Here is a 19,575-nt window from a genome sequence, read left to right as displayed (position 1 = left end):
GCAGCAAGAAAGATTTGAACAAACCCAGAAAAAAGTAGTGTCACTTGAGCAAAAGAAGACTGTCAAAAAGGTCAGCATGTCCAATAGCATCAAATGCTCAGTAGTGTCCTAATATACCAGGCTACGTTGGTATAAAGATGAACTAGCATTGCCTGTTTAAGAGTGATGTAGTTCTAACTAAAGGGAAGAGGAGCATCTAGGTTGCTTCCATGTCCCGGCAATTATAAACAGTGCTGAGATGAACATTGGGGTACACGTGTCTCTTACAGATCTAATTTCCTCAGTGTGTATGTCCAGGAGTGGGATTGCTGGGTCATATGGCAGTTGTATTTCCAGTTTTTTAAGGAATCTCCACACTGTTCTCCATAGTGGCTGTACTAGTTTGCATTCCCACCAACAGTGTAAGAGGGTTCCCTTTTCTCCACACCCTCTCCAGTATTTATTGCTTGTAGACTTTTGGATAGCAGCCATCCTGACTGGTGTGTAATGGTACCTCATTGAGGTTTTGATTTGCATTTCTCTGATAATGAGTGATGTTGAGCATCTTTTCATGTGTTTGTTAGCCATCTGTATGTCTTCTTTGGAGAAATGTCTGTTTAGTTCTTTGGCCTATTTTTTGATTGGGTCATTTATTTTTCTGCAATTGAGCTGCAGAAGCTGCTTGTATATTTTTGAGATTAATCCTTTGTCTGTTTCTTCATTTGCTATTATTTTCTCCCATTCTGAGGGCTGTCTTTTCACCTTGCTTATAGTTTCCTTTGTTGTGCAAAAGCTTTTAAGTGTAATTAGGTCCCATTTGTTTATTTTTGCTTTTATTTCCAATATTCTGTGAGGTGTGTCATAGAGGATCCTGCTGTGATTTATGTCAGAGAGTGTTTTGCCTATGTTCTCCTCTAGGAGTTTTATAGCCCATTATACAGAGTGAAGTAAGCCAGAAAGATAAAGACCAATACAGTATACTAACGCATATATATGGAATTTAAAAAGATGGTAACAATAACCCTATATGCAAAACAGAAAAAGAGACACAGATGTACAGAACAGACTTTGGGACTCTGTGGGAGAAGGCGAGGGTGGGATGTTCTGAGAGAATAGGATTGAAACAAGTATACTATCAAGGGTGAAACAGATCACCAGCCCAGGTTGGATGCATGAGACAAGTGCTCAGGGCTGGTGCACTGGGAAGACCCAGAGGGATGGGATGGGGAGGGAGGTGGGAGGGAGGATCGGGATGGGGAACACATGTAAGTCCATGGCTGATTCATGTCAATATATGGCAAAAACCACTACAATATCGTTAAGTAATTAGCCTCGAACTAATAAAAATAAATGAAAGAAAAAAGAAAAAAAATAAACATTCATGAGAGTTGCAAGGAAGGTCCTAGACTTTTCCTCCCTTTGGGGTGGGGTCTTAAAGAGGAGACTCTGCCTTGGGCCCGCCAGTGTAATAAACTGCACTCCACTAAAAAAAAAAAAAAAAAAAAAAAAAAGACAAAAAAGAAAAAAGAACTAGAAGAGAAAAAAAAATAATGTTTATTTCTAAAAAAAAAAAAAGTAAAGGGAAGAGGGGGAGATGGTCATGAAAATTGTTAATCTTTTGGAAACTGCGAAACTGCTCAGCCTTGGTGAGGGCTAGATGTCAAATAAAGAAGCAAGGCTATTAAAAGCCGAGTGGCTGGGGGAGTGCCACAGGTAAAATCTGTCAGCCCCATATGCCCTGCCTTCAGCCACTGAACACCTAACTGAAAAGGAGTAACTAGAGCTATGCCTCAAATCACCTTCTTTGGGGAAAATGGAAAGTTCTGTAATAATCTTAAGTAGTTCTCACAAACTAGAGAATCACAGGGGGAAACGAGGAGGTGGAGAGGGGAGGGTGCTTAGTGCATGCGTGCAAACATTATCCCAATCAGAGCACAGGGACTAGAAAAGTCGTAGTTATTCCTTCTCCAGTCAAACTCTGAAGATAGCCATATACTCTTATGACACTCTTCAGAGCTATAGAAGGAATGTATTACAGTGCCACCTGCTGGTAATGATAAGACCAGAAACATTTCTTTTTTTAGTCATTAATTCCCAGAGGCTGAAGACTGAATAATACAAACAAACTTCATTCTGATAATTGAAGGCGATAGTTTTCTCAGTAATGTAATGAAGACATTTTCAGAATTTAAAATAAAGCTCAGACTGACCCTCCCTATTATTGCAAATGGAAAGCATGTGAACAGAAACACTAGAAGTCTAAGAAGGTCCCACCAACCTTGCCTTTCATCTTCCAACATAAGGCACCTCAACTCACATTTCCTTTCGAGATGCTCAATATATTTCCTATAAATTAAAAATTGGATATATAGTCAAGACACCATCTGTCTAGCTACTCATTTCTGTGCAAATATGTCTCTTCAATGACTTCATTCTTATACTACCCTCCAGACAATCTGGGCTACTTAGTACTCAAAAATAGCATTCATTTTAGGCATCCATACACTTGCATCTCTCTGCTAGGACTATCACCTAGGAATAACATCTTCTTCATATGAACTGTATCGATACCTCTTTTATTACACTTACTATTTTATCCCTGTAAAAAAGACTTATCTGGGGTACAGTACAAAGAACATGAACTTTGTAATAAGTCCATGGTTCTAAACCTGGATTTGCCATTTAGCAGTTGGGGACCTAAGATAAACTTAACTTCCCTAAGTTTTGGTTTTCTCATGTGTAAATTGAAGATAATGTTACCCACAGAAATGGGCAGCAGGGCAGTGATTCTGGAGTCTGATGATCCTGGGTTTAAATCCTGACTCTGCCCCTTACTAGCTATATAAAAGTGATCAAATTACTTAGCTGTTCTAAGCCTTTGTTTCCCAACCTGTAAAACGAGACAATATAGGACCTACCAATTCATGTAGGACCTATCTCAGTATCTCTGCATGAGGAGACAATGTATAGAAAGTGCCTGGCATATAGTAGGACTCATTGCATGTTAGTGTCTCCCTTTCCCTATGATTTACTGAATTCATTGGGGGAAAAGAGCATACCCTGTCCATTTTTGATCTCCTAAGTGCTGGCACATGCCCAACACAGAAGCTTTTACACAGTCTGCCTGTAGTTTTTTTTTTTTTCATTTATTTTTATTAGTTGGAGGCTAATGCCTGTAGGTTTGGTAAATTAATACATGCCACATGTCTAAAACATCCCTTAGCAGAATTTAGTTCCAGGCAACCACTGTCTCAATTCTCTCCAAAGCAGTGATGCCAAATATACATCACTCATCTCAAGGATTTAGTGGGTGCCTCTTGAAACCATGTGTTTCTTGTCTGTAGTCATTTAGGGAGAGCACACGTAAAATATAAGTGTCCTAAGTTATATCCAAAGAAGCAAGGCCTGACTTTTTCCTAAGCCTGGAACAAGGTCATTGAATTTCAAGGCATTTCTTTTGTAGAATAGTTCTGATGCAATCATCAAAAACAATGTGTTTCTCTATGATAGTTTCAGACAAATGTATGAAAGCAAAAATAGGGCAAGGATCAGAATATGAACAAAAGTTTAAACTTGCATATACAGTATTCCTGTAATGGACTGAAGGAGTCAAACATATTTTAAGAAATCTCTGGATGCCAGCTTTCCCCAAAGACCAAGCTACAATAGGCAACAATGGTGTATTTTTGCACAATGCATACTTAATTTGGGGACAAATCACACCTGTAGAAGTCAACAGAGCCAGAAGGAATGCACTTTAGCCTGACATGTGTATATGAGTTGGGTTAAGATAGAAACTTGTGGGTTCAACCCCTGGGTTGGGAAGATACCCTGGAGGAGAAAATGGCAACCCACTTCAGTATTCTTGCCTGAAGAATCCCATGGACAGAGGAGCCTGGTGGGCTTCAGTTCATAGGGTCATAAAGAGTCAGACACAACTGAAGCAATTGAGCATTCATGCATGATAGAAACTACCCTAGCAGAAATTATAGTCACTCAAAGCTTCTCTCCACTCTGGCAAATACAATATCCTTTCATTACAAAACAAGAGTTGAAAGGAGCCCATTCACTGCAGTTTTTGGCTGTTCTTGTGGATGGGCTAAATCCCAACATCAAAATTAACAGAATGCTCAATTTATTCTTACTTTTTTTTCATTCTTCCCCCTTATGGACAGTAATAAATTCAACATGATACCAAGCTTGGTAACTTCTATATTTGGATTATGCTCAAAGCTGGACAAGATCCCCACATGGAATTGCTTTCCAGCTTTTAATTCATTAAGTATTTTAATTAGCTTAATTATCCACACATTTTCATTTAAAGAGGACCAGTTTCATAAAGGACTTTTATATTTCAATCACATCAGATGTTGCTGATGCTGTACACCAACCAAAACAATGATCTTAGGTCTTAACTCACATATTCCCATCTTCCTCTGCCATCTATTGTTGCCTAACTTAATGGAATGACCAGAGATTTTTCCATATGAACTGTTCTGCTGCTGCTTTTACTGTCTCTCTCTCTCTCTCATAAACACACACACATACACATATACTTATAATAGTCTTTGAACCCAAGAAACATATTCATCATAGCCAACAATGGTGATTTCAGTAAACAAACAAAAAACAATCAATATGATTTTAAAAAAACATGTTTTTCATTTGAATTTAGATTAGCAAAAAAATTTTAACTGACCACACACAGTTAATAAATGTGTAATGAGAAAAGAACTTTGATATACTGTTGGTGGAAATATAAATTTGGTACAGTGACACTGATGGGCAATTTTCAGCATCTTTCAAAAATTTAAATAAAAAAAGTTTATCCAATATTTCCACTACTGACGATCTCTCCTACAAAAACATTTGCTCTTCTAGTGCACTAAGATCTATGTTCTAGGATCATCCTTCCACCGTTGTTTTGGAATAGCAAAAACCTAGGGATAAAAACTTAACCTCCATAAATAGAGCATAGGTTTAAATTTATAATAAATCCACAAAATGGAAAACAGCACAGTTTTTAAATTTGAGTTAAATATGCATTGCCAAAAATTAGAGATTCTAGGTATAAATATCAAAAATACATGACAAATCAAGTTGGAAAATGAGTCTAAGTTTGAAAAATATTTAAAAAAAAGAAAAATATTAATAGATGATTTAGACTATATACATATATACCCAAATAAACTATCTGGAAGAAACTATATGAAATGATTAGTTACCTCTGGGAATAAAATTATAAGAGCATTCTTTTAATTTTGGTATTCTTTGAACTTTTATTAAGCATAATATACTATTATAATAAGAAAACTATCAAAACAATTCCAATACTTGATTTCCAAGATATAGTAAGTTAAAAAAAAAAAACAAGTAAATAGTTAAGCTGATACATTTTAAGTATGAAGTAAGGAGAAATTTTAAAAAAATTGATTTATGAGATAAAGGAAGAAAATACCAGAAGCTAAAGCAATTAACTACATATAGTTGTGAGTGTGACCAAGTACAAGAAACAGGTACAGAAATGAGATTTCTTTCACTTTATTCCTTTTTTATAACTGAATTTTCAGTCATGTAAATGTTCTATGTATTAAAAAATTTAATCAAAGATAAAAAGGCTAATTGGGTAGAGACACAAATTAACTTATTTACATATTGACTAACATAATCCCAGAGAAAATTAATTCAAGTATTTTTTTTAACATAACACTGACTATACAGACTTAGCACGATGAATTCTAAGGATAAAAATGTTTGTAAAATATACTTAATTTACTATAGGTTTATTGTTGGTAGTACTTTTGGTGTAGTAGTTTTGAAATCATTTTGAATGAACTAAAGATAAAATAATGAACTAAAGTTAAAATAAGTAAGTACATCAATGTTGATAAGAATGAGGAATCCCACTGTGGGAAAGGAGATAAAAATATGGAATGGATAAAGGTGCAGAAGAACCCTATCATATTATATTTGAATCAGAAGTATCAGAATTAAATCACAAAAATATTTCCAAATACCATTTTCACTGGAAGAAATCAGGAAAATGGCTCATTCCAGAGCTAGGGCAGAGAAAATATGAAGGTAACCCTGGCATATCTTTATGACAAAAAGCAAGGAAGTGCTAAAAGAATGATGGGGTATCAAAAAGTAACAGGGAAATTTCCACTTCAGGCCATGATAATATAAACTGGAACTAGACTAGCTCTATCCAGCGAAAGTGATGAAAAAAGTAGACAAAATATGTGAAACAACCGCTTTCAGACCATGCAAGATTATGATCTCAAAGAAAAGAAACTGATGTGGTAAGGTCCACAATCAAACCAGCTCTCCACCTGGAGACAAGTCCCCAATGATAGCACAGTGAGTTGAAGTCCTAACAGCTCAGAAGTTCTGCTGAAGCTGTAGAGATCAGGGAAAGTAAAACAGTTGGTACCTTCCATAAAAGGAGAAAGTTCACTGAGGGAAGCTTTTGGAATCTGTATGGGGGTTCTCTTTGAGCCCTTGGCTGAACATTGAGCTGAACATGCACAGGGTATGACTGCTAGTCTTTTCATCACAGTGTGACTACTAGAAGGTTAATAATAAAACAGTGATATTAGAGGACAAACACTGCTGGGGAATACTATATTGATATCTGAGCATTCAACTAAGATTCCAGAAAGATCCTGCTTTAGGAGAAAGAACTATGCCATAGAATAGGGTCTATACCACACCCTCCACAACAGGGCTTGAGTTAAGTCATGATAAGACTGACAGGGGAAAAAAAAAAGATTACAGATTTGAGTCCCACCAAGTTATAGATGTTCAGGACATGTTTTGGGTTTTCTATTCATCTATTCTAATAAAGCATACAACTAAGCAGCAAAAATTCAAGATTAATAATTGAACTGCTGCTAGAACAAACACAAATACCCTTTCAATTCAATTCAGTACAGTCACTCAGTTGTTTCCAACTCTTTGTGACCCCATGGAATGCAGCATGCCAGGCCTCCCTGTCCATCACCAACTCGCAGAATTTACTCAAACCCATGGCCATTGAGTTGGTGATTCCATCCAATCATCTCATCCTCTGTCATTCCCTTCTCGACCTGCCTTCAATCTTTCCCAGCTTCAGGGTCTTTTCAAATGAGTCAGTTCTTCCCATCAGGTGGCCAAAGTATTGGAGTTTCAGCTTCAACATCAGTCCTTCCAATGAACACTCAAGACTGATTTCCTTTAAGATGGACTGATTGGATCTCCTTGCAGTCTAAGGAACGCTCAAGAGTCTTCTCCAACACCACAGTTCAAAAGCATCAATTCTTCAACCCTCAGCTTTCTTTATTTTTTTTTTTCAGCTTTCTTTACAGTCCAACTCTCACAACCACACATGAGTACTGGAAAAAGCATAGTTTTGACTAGACAGACCTTTGTTGGCAAACTAATGTCTCAGCTTTTTAATATGCTGTCTAGGTTGGTCATAACTTTCCCTCCAAGGAGTAAGCGTCCTTTTATTTGATTACTGAAGTCACCATCTGCAGTGATTTTGGAGCCCCCCAAAATAAAGTCTGCCACTGTTTCCACTGTTTCTCCATCCATTTGCCGTGAACTGATGGGACTGGATGCCATGTTCTTAATTTTCCGAAGGTTGAGTTTTAAGTCAACTTTTTCACACTCCTCGTTCACTTTCATCAAGAGGCTCCTTAGTTCTTCTTTGCTTTCTGCTATAAGGGTGGTGTCATCTGCATATCTGTGGTTTTTGATATTTCTCCAGGCAATCTTGATTCCAGCTTGTGCTTCATCCAGCCAAGTGTTTCTCATGATGTACTCTGCATAGAGGTTAAATAAGCACAGTGAAAATATACACCCTTGATGTACTCCTTTTCCTATTTGGAACCAGTCTGTTGTTTCATGTCCACTTCTAACTGTTGCTTCCTGACCTGCATACAGATTTCTCAAGAGGAGGTTAGGTGGTCTGGTATTCCCATCTCTTTCAGAATTTTCCAGTTTATTGTGATCCACACAGTCAAAGGCTTTGGCATAGTCAATAAAGCAGAAGTAGATGTTTTTCTGGAACTCTCTTGCTTTTTCGATGATCCAACAGATGTTGGCAATTTGATCTCTGGTTCCTCTGCCTTTTCTAAAACCAGCTTGAACATCAGGAAGTTCACAGTTCACATACTTTTGAACCCTGGCTTGGAGAATTTTGAGCATTACTTTGCTAGTGTGTGAGATGAGTGCAATTGTGCAGTAGTTTGAACATTGTTTGACATTGCCTTTCTTTGGGATTAGAATGAAAACTGACCTTTTCCAGTCCTGTGGCCACTGCTGAGTTTTCCAAATTTGCTGGCATATTGAGTGCAGCATTTTCACAGCATCATCTTTTAGGATTTGAAATAGCTCAACTGGAGTTCCATCACCTCCACTAGCTTTGTTCGTAGTGATGCTTCCTAAGGCCCACTTGACCTCACATTCTAGGATGCCTGGCTCTAAGTGAGTTATCACACCACTGTGATTATCTGAGTCATGAAGATCTTTTCTATATAGTTCTTCTGTGTATTCTTGCCACCTCTTCTTAATATCTTCTCCTTCTGTTAGGTCCATACTATTTCAGTCCTTTATTGTGCCCATCTTTGCATGAAATGTTCCCTTGGAATCTCTAATTTTCTTGAAGAGATCTCTAGTCTTTCCCATTCTGTTGTTTTCCTCGATTTCTTTGCATTGATCACTGAGGAAGGCTTTCTTATCTCTCCTTTCTATTCTTTGAAACTCTGAATTCAAATGAGTATATTGTTCCTTTTCTCCTTTGCTTTTCACTTCTCTTCTTTTCACAGCTATTTGTAAGGCCTCCTCAGACAACCATTTTGCTTTTTGGCATTTCTTTTTCTTGGGGATGGTCTTGATCCCTGTTTCCTGTACAATTTCATGAACCTCTGTCCATAGTTCATCAGGCACTCTGTCTGTAAGTTCTAGTCCCTTAAATCTATTCTCACTTCCACTGGATAGTCATAAGGGATTTGGTTTAGGTCATATCCGAATGGTCTAGTGGTTTTCCCTACTTTCTTCAATTTATGTCTGAATTTGGCAATAAGGAGTTCATGATCTGAGCCACAGTCAGCTCCTGGTCTTGTTTTTGCTGACTGTATAGAGCTTCTCCATCTTTGACTGCAAAGAATATAATCAATCTGATCTCAGTGTTGACCATCTGGTGATGTCCATGTGTAGAGTTTTCTCTTGTATTGTTGGAAGAAGGTGTTTGCTATGACCACTGAATTCTCTTGGCAGAACTCTATTAGCTTTTGCCCTGCTTCATTCTGTACTCCAAGGCCAAATTTTCCTATTACTCCAGGTGTTTCTTGACTTCCTACTTTTGCATTCCAGTCCCCTATAATGAAAAGGACACCTTTTTTGGGTGTTAGTTCTAAAATGTCTTGTAGATCTTCATAGAATCGTTCAATTTCAGCTTCTTCAGCATTACTGGTCGGGGCATAGATTTGGGTTACCATGATATTGAATTTTTTGCCTTGGAAATGAACAAGGATCAACCTGTCATTTTTCAGACTGCATCCAAGTACTGCATTTTGGACTCTTTTGTTGACTATAATGACTACTCCATTTCTTCTAAGGGATTCTTGCCCACAGTAGTAGATATAATGGTCATCTGAGTTAAATCCACCAATATCCTTTAGAGGAACATAACAGAATTCAGTATCTGTACAATGTAGTACCTACAAATTTCAATATTCTATAAAAAAATAAAAATAAAAAACATTTGACATGACAAAAAAGGAACCCCCATCAAGTCAATACAAAATGTATCTAAAATTACCCACCTTGTGCCAGGAGGCCTTCACATCCACATTACCACAAGGGACTACATTTCTGTAGCTGTTTAAGATATCTTGGTAGCTCTTCAGTTTCCTTCAAACACTAGATCACTGAAAAATAGCTTTATTATGGTCATCCTCCAGATGTACTGACTGCAAGATGACCAAATTTGGGTTCATAATTAAACAAACCATCTCATCAAATTAGTAACCCTATTTCTTTTCCTTCTAATGAGGCAATCCAAGCTAGAAGAGCTGAATTCCAACATTGCTTAAGCAGCAGTAGCAGCAAAAACAAGATAAAAGCAAAGTGGACAAGTTCATGCCTGACCAGCCCCCCCCCCAACCAAATAAAGTACATGTATACCAAAGGAACATAATATTTCAGGTTAGGCAAAATAGTTAAATAGAAGCCCCCGAGTGATCTCTTCTTGAGAAAGAGTTATTTCCCCATGCATCCTATTAAAAATTAATTTCACGCAATTAAAAGTCCTCTACTAGATATTTCTGCCATTAGCCTTTGTCATGATAATAGCCAATTCCCTGCCATAAGACAACTTTAAGTAAACCTATTTCTTCATTAGAGTAGACTTTCTAAATGACCTTATCTATTTAGTGCTAAATTTAGAGAAGGCCAGTGCTGAAGGACCTCATGAGTATTCTGTGAGGAAGATGACAAGCCCACACTTCATAATCCCTGAAATTAGACAGTGTGCATTTAGTATGTTCTAATGTAACCAAGCTCTAGATGCAATCTTAGAGTCATATTTACTGTTTCCCAAGCAAGGGTTGATGACTGGGTTTAGCTAGTGTGAATGGGCATTACCTAAAAGCATAACCTTTGCTGGGGCTTCTAAAAATTGCATAATACCAAAAAACAGGAGGTTTGTTTCAATGTGCCCAAATTTTTTTTAATTGAATCTTTAATTATTTTCCCTGATTGACAAGTACAGAAAAAGAAACTTCCACTCCTTGGTAGTCTATTTTATGCATATGGAGGTACTTGGCATAAGTATTTATAGGATCTTAGTGAAAGGGATCCCTGTTTATAATGAACTGCACAGATGCCACATCTGGCACTAAACAGTTATAAATGTTAATGAGTAAAGGGCACAATCATTTTCATTCTTTGACTTTAAGGAAAGAAATAAGGGGATAAAATAAAAGATCTGCTGGTTATTCTACTAACAACTATGCAAGCTTTATCCAGATTTCTTTAACTGACAAAGGCCAAAGGACCTCATAAACTCTGTGAAACAAAATTTTGTACTACAGATATGCCAGAGCAACCTTTAATATTCATCAAATGATAAGGCCAACTCAAATAGGACCACCATAATGAAAATGCAAATAATTCTATTTCCTACATAAAACAATATTAACAGCAGTATTGGGGCTAGGACAGGGGTTATGATGAAAGTGGCTAAATATAGGGAAAGAATGAAAAGAACTGTTCCAAAGGACCTCCATTTTCATCAACTTTATTATTGCTATTTTTTAGCCACTAAGTCATGTCCGACTTTTTTGCGACCCCATGGACTGTAGCCTGTCAGATTCCTTTGTCTATGGGATTTCCCAGGCAAGAATACTGGAGTGGGTTGCCACTTGCTTCTCCAGAGAATTTTCCCGCCCCGAGGATTAAACCTGTGTCTCTCACGTCTCCTGTATTGGCAGTTCTTTACCACTTTACCAACGAGCCACCTGGGAAGCCCCTTTCATCAACTTAGGATGTCTTTTACCCATTTCATGCTTATTTCTTGTTTCCAAATTTTGAAATAAAAAAAAAAAAAAACACAGACATGCACAACCCAACATCAACCTATTAGTCTTCCCTTTCTTCCTGTAAATAGAAGCAAGAAACCGTAGGAAAAAAGACCAACTGTATTCAAGCCATGTCCACTGCCCAGATCTGTACAAAAATTTTTATACCAATATTATAATTGCTATATATCCTAGGAGATAGTTGAAGGTAAACAGATGGGCAAGGGGAGACTGAAATCAGTCAAACACATTCACTCTAAGGGGACTATCTTTTGGGACATTTCTTCAATAAAGCTCACTGAAGATATGACACCACTTGTCCATACTAAGAAGATAACTCCAAGAACCCAAAGCCAGTCTCACAGCTGATGAGTAAAGAATAAGGGGGCAAAGCATTAAAAAGTTGATCTTTAAGGACATCTGCACATCAGTGATTGGAGAAGGCAATGGCAACCCACTCCAGTACTCTTGCCTGGAAAATCCCATGGGCGGAAGAGCCTGGTAGGCTGCAGTCCATGGGGTCGCTAAGAGTCGGACATGACTGAGCGACTTCACTTTTCACTTTCATGCTTTGGAGAAGGAAATGGCAACCCACTCCAGTGTTCTTGCCTGGAGAATCCCAGGAATGGGGGAGCCTGGTGGGCTGCCATCTATGGGGTTGCACAGAGTCAGACACGACTGAAGCGACTTAGCAGCAGCAGCACATCAGTGATAACTACATTTACGTGTGTGTGTGTGTGTATACATATATATATATGTATATTATAACAGCATCCTTCCCCATAAGCAACAAGCAAATAGAGAAAACAAGACAGCATACACAGGTAGCCACTTATTTTTGTTTTTCATATAGAATTTTACTTGAATTAAGCTATCATAATATAGATGGCTTTTTAAACTCTCAATTATTATTATTATTATTTGCTTTCAGACTCTGCTACAGACATTATGACATAACCAAGTGAGGAAAATGGGATCCAGTCCAAAAGGCTATATTGCTAGTAAGGAATATCTCCAAGTATTTTATTTCAGCAATAATCAATCTGAGCCAATATTGAAAGTGAAAATGTGACTTCAAAGTAAGGCAAGGAAAGACAATTACATAAAATATGCCAAGTTGAAGATACTATAGGTAAAATGTTACATACAAATACAGCTGAAAGAGAGTCCCAATATAGAAATACATGCTAAAGACAAATATAAGTATTTAATAGGAAAGGAAAAGCCAATATATTCTTCTATCTTTACCATTTCAGAATCCTTTGGACTTCAGTAGCGTCACTCTATTGTATTACCTGTGAACCACTTTTGTGAAGACTTAATACACTATCAACTGAAGAACAATACTATTCTTTAGCAATTTGAATTAAGTATTCTCACCTTAGAAAATAAGTATTAACCAAATTCCAAGCTCCTGTATTTATTGCTTTGAAAAACAGGCATGTACTTATTGCCTGGGTTTTATACTTAATGAGAAAGTAAAGACTATACATTTAATTCTAGGATATAACTTAATTAGAAGCCAGCAGAAAACCCCATCATAGTCTTTTGTTTCCACATAATAATACAGTCCTCACTGTCTTACTGGAATGATTACAGACAGAAAATCAATTCTTAAAATCTCATGCATGGTTTGTAATGATAGCTAAAATGTATAATCAAAGCTGAAATACATATATCCAAGTGTTATTAAACAATGATTAAAATTTGATTGGGATATCTACTGGCTACAGCTAATCTCTCAGTACAATCATGGCTGCCTGCCAGACCACCATATTCTAGGAAAGATATTTCTTCCCAAGAAATTCCTCTTCAGGCAATTAGCTAGTATGTCCAAACTTAGAAGCTTTAAACCTCTGCCTGTTAGGGATTTGGTGCAAGTGTGAAGATGTGAGGAACTAAAGCTCACTGATATTTGTCAAAAGCTTTCACTTAAACTGTAGTGTGGCAGACGCAATTAGGAGGCAAAGAATATATATTTTGAAAGGTTTCCTGTCTTCTCATTTGCAAATGTTCACTCCTAGGTGTATATTCACTAGCAAATGTAACCAAACCTAAAAAGGCCCTGAACCAATTATTGTCCACTGAGAGTATAACTGCCATTGAAGTTGAACAAAATTCCACTGGTTTCCCAACATTTTCTCAGTGGTAGGCTAAAATCTCATTTTTACTTTGGCTACTTTCCAACATAGCTGGATTACAAATGATTCTGTTTAAAGATATTCATAGTTAAAGACACAGATGCTCTCTAGATGCTCACAAAAAGCATATACTTTTGACCAAATCATGAGAAGTTGTCAACCACTTACCAGAATTTCTCTTTGACACCATCTTCAAATTTGTGCTGACTACAGAACTGACTACAAGGGCCAAAAGAAATGGTGGCTTCATCGTTCACTTTCCTTGGCAGCTGAAAATTCAAAAAAGGATATGAAGTTTGAATCACAGATCTTGGCCTCAACAAAGCAACAGCTATAATTTCACATGTCTTAGAGGCACATCACAGAAACAATGACATTTTGGTGATTTCTGGCTTTATATTTATGCAAATGGAAGAAAATACAAAAGTTCACAATTGCATCATGTCGAAGTTTCCCGCTTTAGAACTTTTCAATGATTTCCCACTGGATTTAGAGTAAAATCTGAACTCCTTCCATTAGAATTTCATGGGCCTGCAGGAAGGGTCCTGCCACCTCTTTGATTTTATTGCTCTTCATTGGCTATGCTCCAGCCACAATGGACATTATATCTGTCACTGGAATAAGCCTTAGTCATTTCCACCTCGTGACCTTTGCATTGTGAGGTCCTTCCTGCTGAGATACCCCTCCCCACTCTTCACTTACATTCTTTAACATCCTATAGGTCTCAGTCCCACAAACAGGCCTTTCCTGACTACCCAATCTTAAAGTCTCACTCTGTCATTCACAAGCCAACCTCCTTGCTTGTTTTATTCATAAGACTGATTAGCACTTACAAGTATTGTGTTTAGCTACATGATAGGAATAGTTTTTACTCAACTTTGACACTGATGCTTTAAAATCTACAGCACCAGGGCTTCTCTGGTGGCTCAGTGGTAGGGAATCAGCCTGCCAGTGCTAGAGAAAAGGGTTCCATTCTGTTCCAGGAAGATCCCATATGCCTCAGAGCAACTAGGCCCATGTGCTCTAGAGCCCAGGAGCCACAACTACTGAGCCTGCATGCTGCAATTACCTGAAACCCACACACAATGAGAAACTCTTGCACCACAACCAAGAGGAATTTTGCTGCACCGCAACTAGAGAAACATCCGTGCAGCAATGAAGACAGCCAAAAATTAATAAATAATTTTAAAAATAATAATAAAATAGAATCAACAGCCGTGAATCTTAAATAATTGGAATAAAACTGTTTCAAAATGAAAAATAACTGAGAAAAGTATGGAATTGAACTGAGATATTGTTAAAGACCCCACAAAAGGGAATAGGATTGATTGAAGCATGATCAGTAGGCATTTGGGGAAAAAAATGTTTTGAAGTATTTATCCCATTGGGTTAAGACTTCAGTAAATCAGTTCCTGTATGAGGATTCATCTAGAATCCTTTAAAAATCAGAATATAAGCATCAAAGAGGTGCACTGGGCTCATTATAAATCCAAGATAGGTCCTTGGCTAAGAGGAGACTCTGCCTTGGGCCCGCCGGTGTAATAAACTGCACTCCACTATCAAAAAAAAAATAAATAAATAAAAGGTTGGCATGAATAATCATTGCTCACATGATGAAGTAATAATCTAATTAGATACTTGAGGTAACACATGTCTATACATAGTTACACTATTCTAGTTTATGAACATTTTACAGATAAAAATACGTAATTTTATATATTATTCTATAGGGAACCCTTATGAAGCAATGGTACTGTGAGATTGAAAGTTATATCCATGAAAGCACTGCAGAAACCACAGATATTAAACAAAAATGAAGGATTCATAATCATTACCACCAGCAACATTTTAACATTAGCTTTATGAGAGAAGAAAATTATCTCTCTGCTTCCTTCCCTCCACTTTAAAACAGTCACACATTGACCTAAATGGCTAGGAAATCCAAAAAAGAGGGGATATATGTACATGTATAGCAGATTTGCTTTGCTGTACTGTAGTAAATAACACAACGTTGTAAAGCAATCATATTTTTAATAAATAAAAATATAAAATAGATAACCAATAAAAAAAAAAGAAAAAAAAATCCAAGATAGAAAAACAGCAAAGGGAACCATAAATGTGAAAACAAAGTGATCCCTGAAATAATGAATGTAAGCAAATTTTAGTGGAAAGATAAGAAAGGCACTGGATAATATTTAAAGAGCCAGAATTCCATATAAAGATTTTTTTCTCAATAATTGGTTTGTACCTAAAAGTGCGGAATCTGTTCCAGAATGGAAGAGTAAAAGGATGATATCAAGAGCTGGGTAGTATCTCATTTTCCCAGAATTAACCTAAAAAGATCCATCTGATACCTTAAATTCAGGGAAATTCCAGTTTGTTGCCTGAGGCCATCAGTTCAGCTATTCAGGGCAGCTAGTTCCTTATCATTGTGATTATCTGGGTTGTGAAGATCTTTTCTGTACAGTTCTTCTGTGTATTCTTGCCACCTCTTCTTAATATCTTCTGCTTCTGTTAGGTCCATACCATTTTTGTCCTTTATCGAACCCATCTTTGCCTGAAATGTTCCCTTGATATCTCTAATTTTCTTGAAGAGATCTCTAGTCTTTCACATTCCGTTGCTTTCCTCTATTTCTTTCCATTGATCACTGAGGAAGGCTTTCTTATCTCTCCTGGCTATTCTTTGGAACTCTGCATTCAAATGGGAATATCTTTCCTTTTCTCCTTTGCTTTTTGCTTCTCTTCATTTCACAGCTATTTGTAAGGCCTCCTCCAAAAACCATTTTGCCTTTTGCATTTATTTTCCATGGGGATGGTCTTGATCCCTGTCTCCTGTACAATGTCACGAACTTCCGTCCATAAATCATCAGGCTCTCTGTCTATCAGATCTAGTCCCTTATATCTATTTCTCATTTCCACTGTATAGTCATAAGGGAATTGATTTAGGTCATACCTGAATGGTCTAGTGGTTTTCCCTACTTTCTTCAGTTTGAGTCTGAATTTGGCAATAAGGAGTTCATGATCTGAGCCACAGTCAGCTCCCCGTCTTGATTTTGCTGACTGTATGGAGCTTCTCCATCTTTGGCTGCAAAGAATATAATCAATCTGATTTCGGTGTTGACCATCTGGTGATGTCCATGTGTAGAGTCTTCTCTTGTGTTGTTGGAAGAGGGTGTTTGCTATGACCAGTGCGTTCTCTTGGCAAAACTCTATTAGCCTTTGCCCTGCTTCATTCTGTACTCCAAGGCCAAATTTGCCTGTTACTCCAGGTGTTTCTTGACTTCCTACTTTTGCATTCCAGTCCCCTATAATGAAAAGGACATCTTTTTGGGGTGTTAGTCCTAAAAGGTCTTTAGGTCTTCATAGAACCATTCAACTTCAGCTTCTTCAGCATTACTGGTTGGAGCATAGGCTTGGATTACCATGATATTGAACGGTTTGCCTTGGAAATGAACAGAGATCATTCTGTCATTTTTGAGACTGCATCCAAGGACTGCATTTCGGACTCTTTCGTTGACTATGATGGCTACTCCATTTCTTCTAAGGGATTCCTGCCCACAGTCAGTTTTCATTCCAATCCCTAAGAAAGGGAATCCCAAAGAATGCTCAAACTACCGCACAATTGTACTCATCTCACATGCTAGTAAGGCAATGCTCAAAATTCTCCAAGCCAGGCTTCAGCAATACATGAACTGAGAACTTCCAGGTGTTCAAGTTGGTTTTAGAAAAGGCAGAGTAACCAAAGATCAAATTGCCAACATACTCTGGATCATCGAAAAAGCAAGAGAGTTCCAGAAAAACATCTATTTCTGCTTTACTAACTACACCAAAGCCTTCAACTGTGTGGATCAAAATAAAATGTGGAATATTCTGAAGGTGATGGGAATACCAGACGACCTGACCTGCCTCTTGAGAAACCTGTATGCAGGTCAGGAAGCAACAGTTAGAACTGGACATAGAACAACAGACTGGTTCCAAATAGGAAAAGGAGTAAGTCAAGGCTGTATATTGTCACCCTGCTTATTTAACTTACATGGAGAGTACATCATGAGAAATGCTGGGCTGGATGAAGCACAAGCTGGAATCAAGATTGCCGGGAGAAATATCAATAACCTCAGATATGCAGATGACACCACCCTTATGGCAGAAAGTGAAGAGGAACTAAAAAGTCTCTTGATGAAAGTGAACGAGGAGAGTGAAAAAGTTAGCTTAAAGCTTAACATTCAGCAAACTAAGATCATGGCCTCTGGTCCCATCACCTCATGGGAAATAGATGGGGAGACAGTGGAAACAGTGTCAGACTTTGTTTTTTTTGGGCTCCAAAATCACTGCAGATGGTGACTGCAGCCATGAAATTAAAAGGCACTTACTCCTTGGAAGGAAAGTTATGATCAACCTAGATAGCATATTAAAAAGCAGAGACATTACTTTGCCAACAAAGGTCCATCTGGTCAAGGCTATGGTTTTTCCAGTGGTCGTGTATGGATGTGAGAGTTGGACTGTGAAGAAAGCTGAGCACCGAAAAATTGATGTTTTTGAACTGTGGTGTTGGAGAAGACTCTTGAGAGTCCCTTGGACTGCAAGGAGATCCAACCAGTCTATCCTGAAGGAGATAAGTCCTGGGTATTCATTGGTAGGACTGATGCTGAAGCTGAAACTCCAATACTTTGGCCACCTCATGTGAAGAGTTGACTCATTGGAAAAGACCCTGGTGCTGGGAGGGATTAGAGGCAGGAGGAGAAGGGGAAGACAGAGGATGAGATGGCTGGATGGCATCACCGACTGGATGGGCATGAGTTTGAGTAAACTCCGGGAGTTTGTGATGGGCAGGGAGGCCTGGCGTGCTGCGATTCCTGGGGTCGCAAAGAGTCGGTCACTACTTAGAGACTGAACTGCAGTGAACTGAGTTCCTTATCATACTGCCTCCCAACTCCATCAATAAACAGAGTCCTCAGAAGGAAGAGGAGGTCTTTTGATAACAAAGAGAGACTTTGCTTGATAAGACTTTCTTTGATAACAAAGAATGTCCAGTTGACATGCTGGACTTCCCTTGTACAGCTGAAGGAGGAATAAAGAGCCCTGGGGCAAGACGGTGTGTTGGTGATTTCCAGATGACCAAGGGGCCAAAACTAATCCCTACTCATCTTGAACACACACCAAGTTTCTGTCCCTGTCCTTCACTATCTCCTGGTTTTTTTCAAACTCATGCCCACTGATTTGATGATGCCATCCAACCATCTCATTCTCTGTCACACCCTTCTCCTGCCCTCAGTCTTTCCCAGTTGGATTGGGTACATAGATGATTCTTGTCATAGGCTTTGGAACATGGGGCAAAATGAGTACAATTGAGAGGAAAGTATGATGCCACCAGTTGCAACTCTGAGGGAAATCAAATCTTGCCAGGGATTTCCAACGTCCAGAGGAGACGCTTGGAGGAGAATCTCATTAGCCTGTAGTAACTACTACCTATTTATGCCACACACATAGACAGCTAGAAGAGCTGTTTATGACCAGCCAAGGAGAAAGGCACAGGCAATCAAAGCATTTTTTCCCTCTCTTTTCTCCAGTCACATCTCTCCAATGAAACACCAAAGGAAAAAGTACAGAGAAAAGAGGTGGAAAGGGGTAAATGCATGAAAACCTACCACGCACACACCAAATTCCTAGCCGTGAGAGCCACATGTCTCACCTGTTTGGAAAAAAAAAAAAAGGATGACACAATATTTGAATCAGACAGGATCTTTGACTAAGAGAAAGACTTTAAAACCAGAATGAAACTCAGAAAACATGTGATGAATGATAGCATCAGACTGAAATGTTTACTACTTTCCCTGACTCCTACAGGCAAAAGGAAGTACAGTACAGCACTTGAAGTAGCAATTATTAGGAAA

The 19,575-nt window shown here is 38.1% G+C and overlaps 1 protein-coding gene across 1 annotated transcript in view; it reads right to left on the bottom strand.

Annotated features, from left to right (window-relative positions):
- IL1RAPL2 (interleukin 1 receptor accessory protein like 2) overlaps window positions 1–19,575 on the bottom strand; it is a 1,284,763-nt gene that overhangs the window by 1,175,721 nt on the left and 89,467 nt on the right. The window contains exon 2 of the mRNA XM_043897204.1: window positions 13,853–13,953. Within this exon, the coding sequence (XP_043753139.1) occupies window positions 13,853–13,934 (82 nt within the window). The 5' untranslated portion in view covers window positions 13,935–13,953. The remainder of the gene's footprint in view (window positions 1–13,852; window positions 13,954–19,575) is intronic.

The sequence above is a fragment of the Cervus elaphus genome, chromosome X, assembly GCF_910594005.1.
Source record: "Cervus elaphus chromosome X, mCerEla1.1, whole genome shotgun sequence".
Classification (NCBI taxonomy): Eukaryota; Metazoa; Chordata; class Mammalia; order Artiodactyla; family Cervidae; genus Cervus; species Cervus elaphus.
Note: the sequence above shows the minus strand (reverse complement) of the source record. Positions and strands in the feature narration are given on the sequence as shown.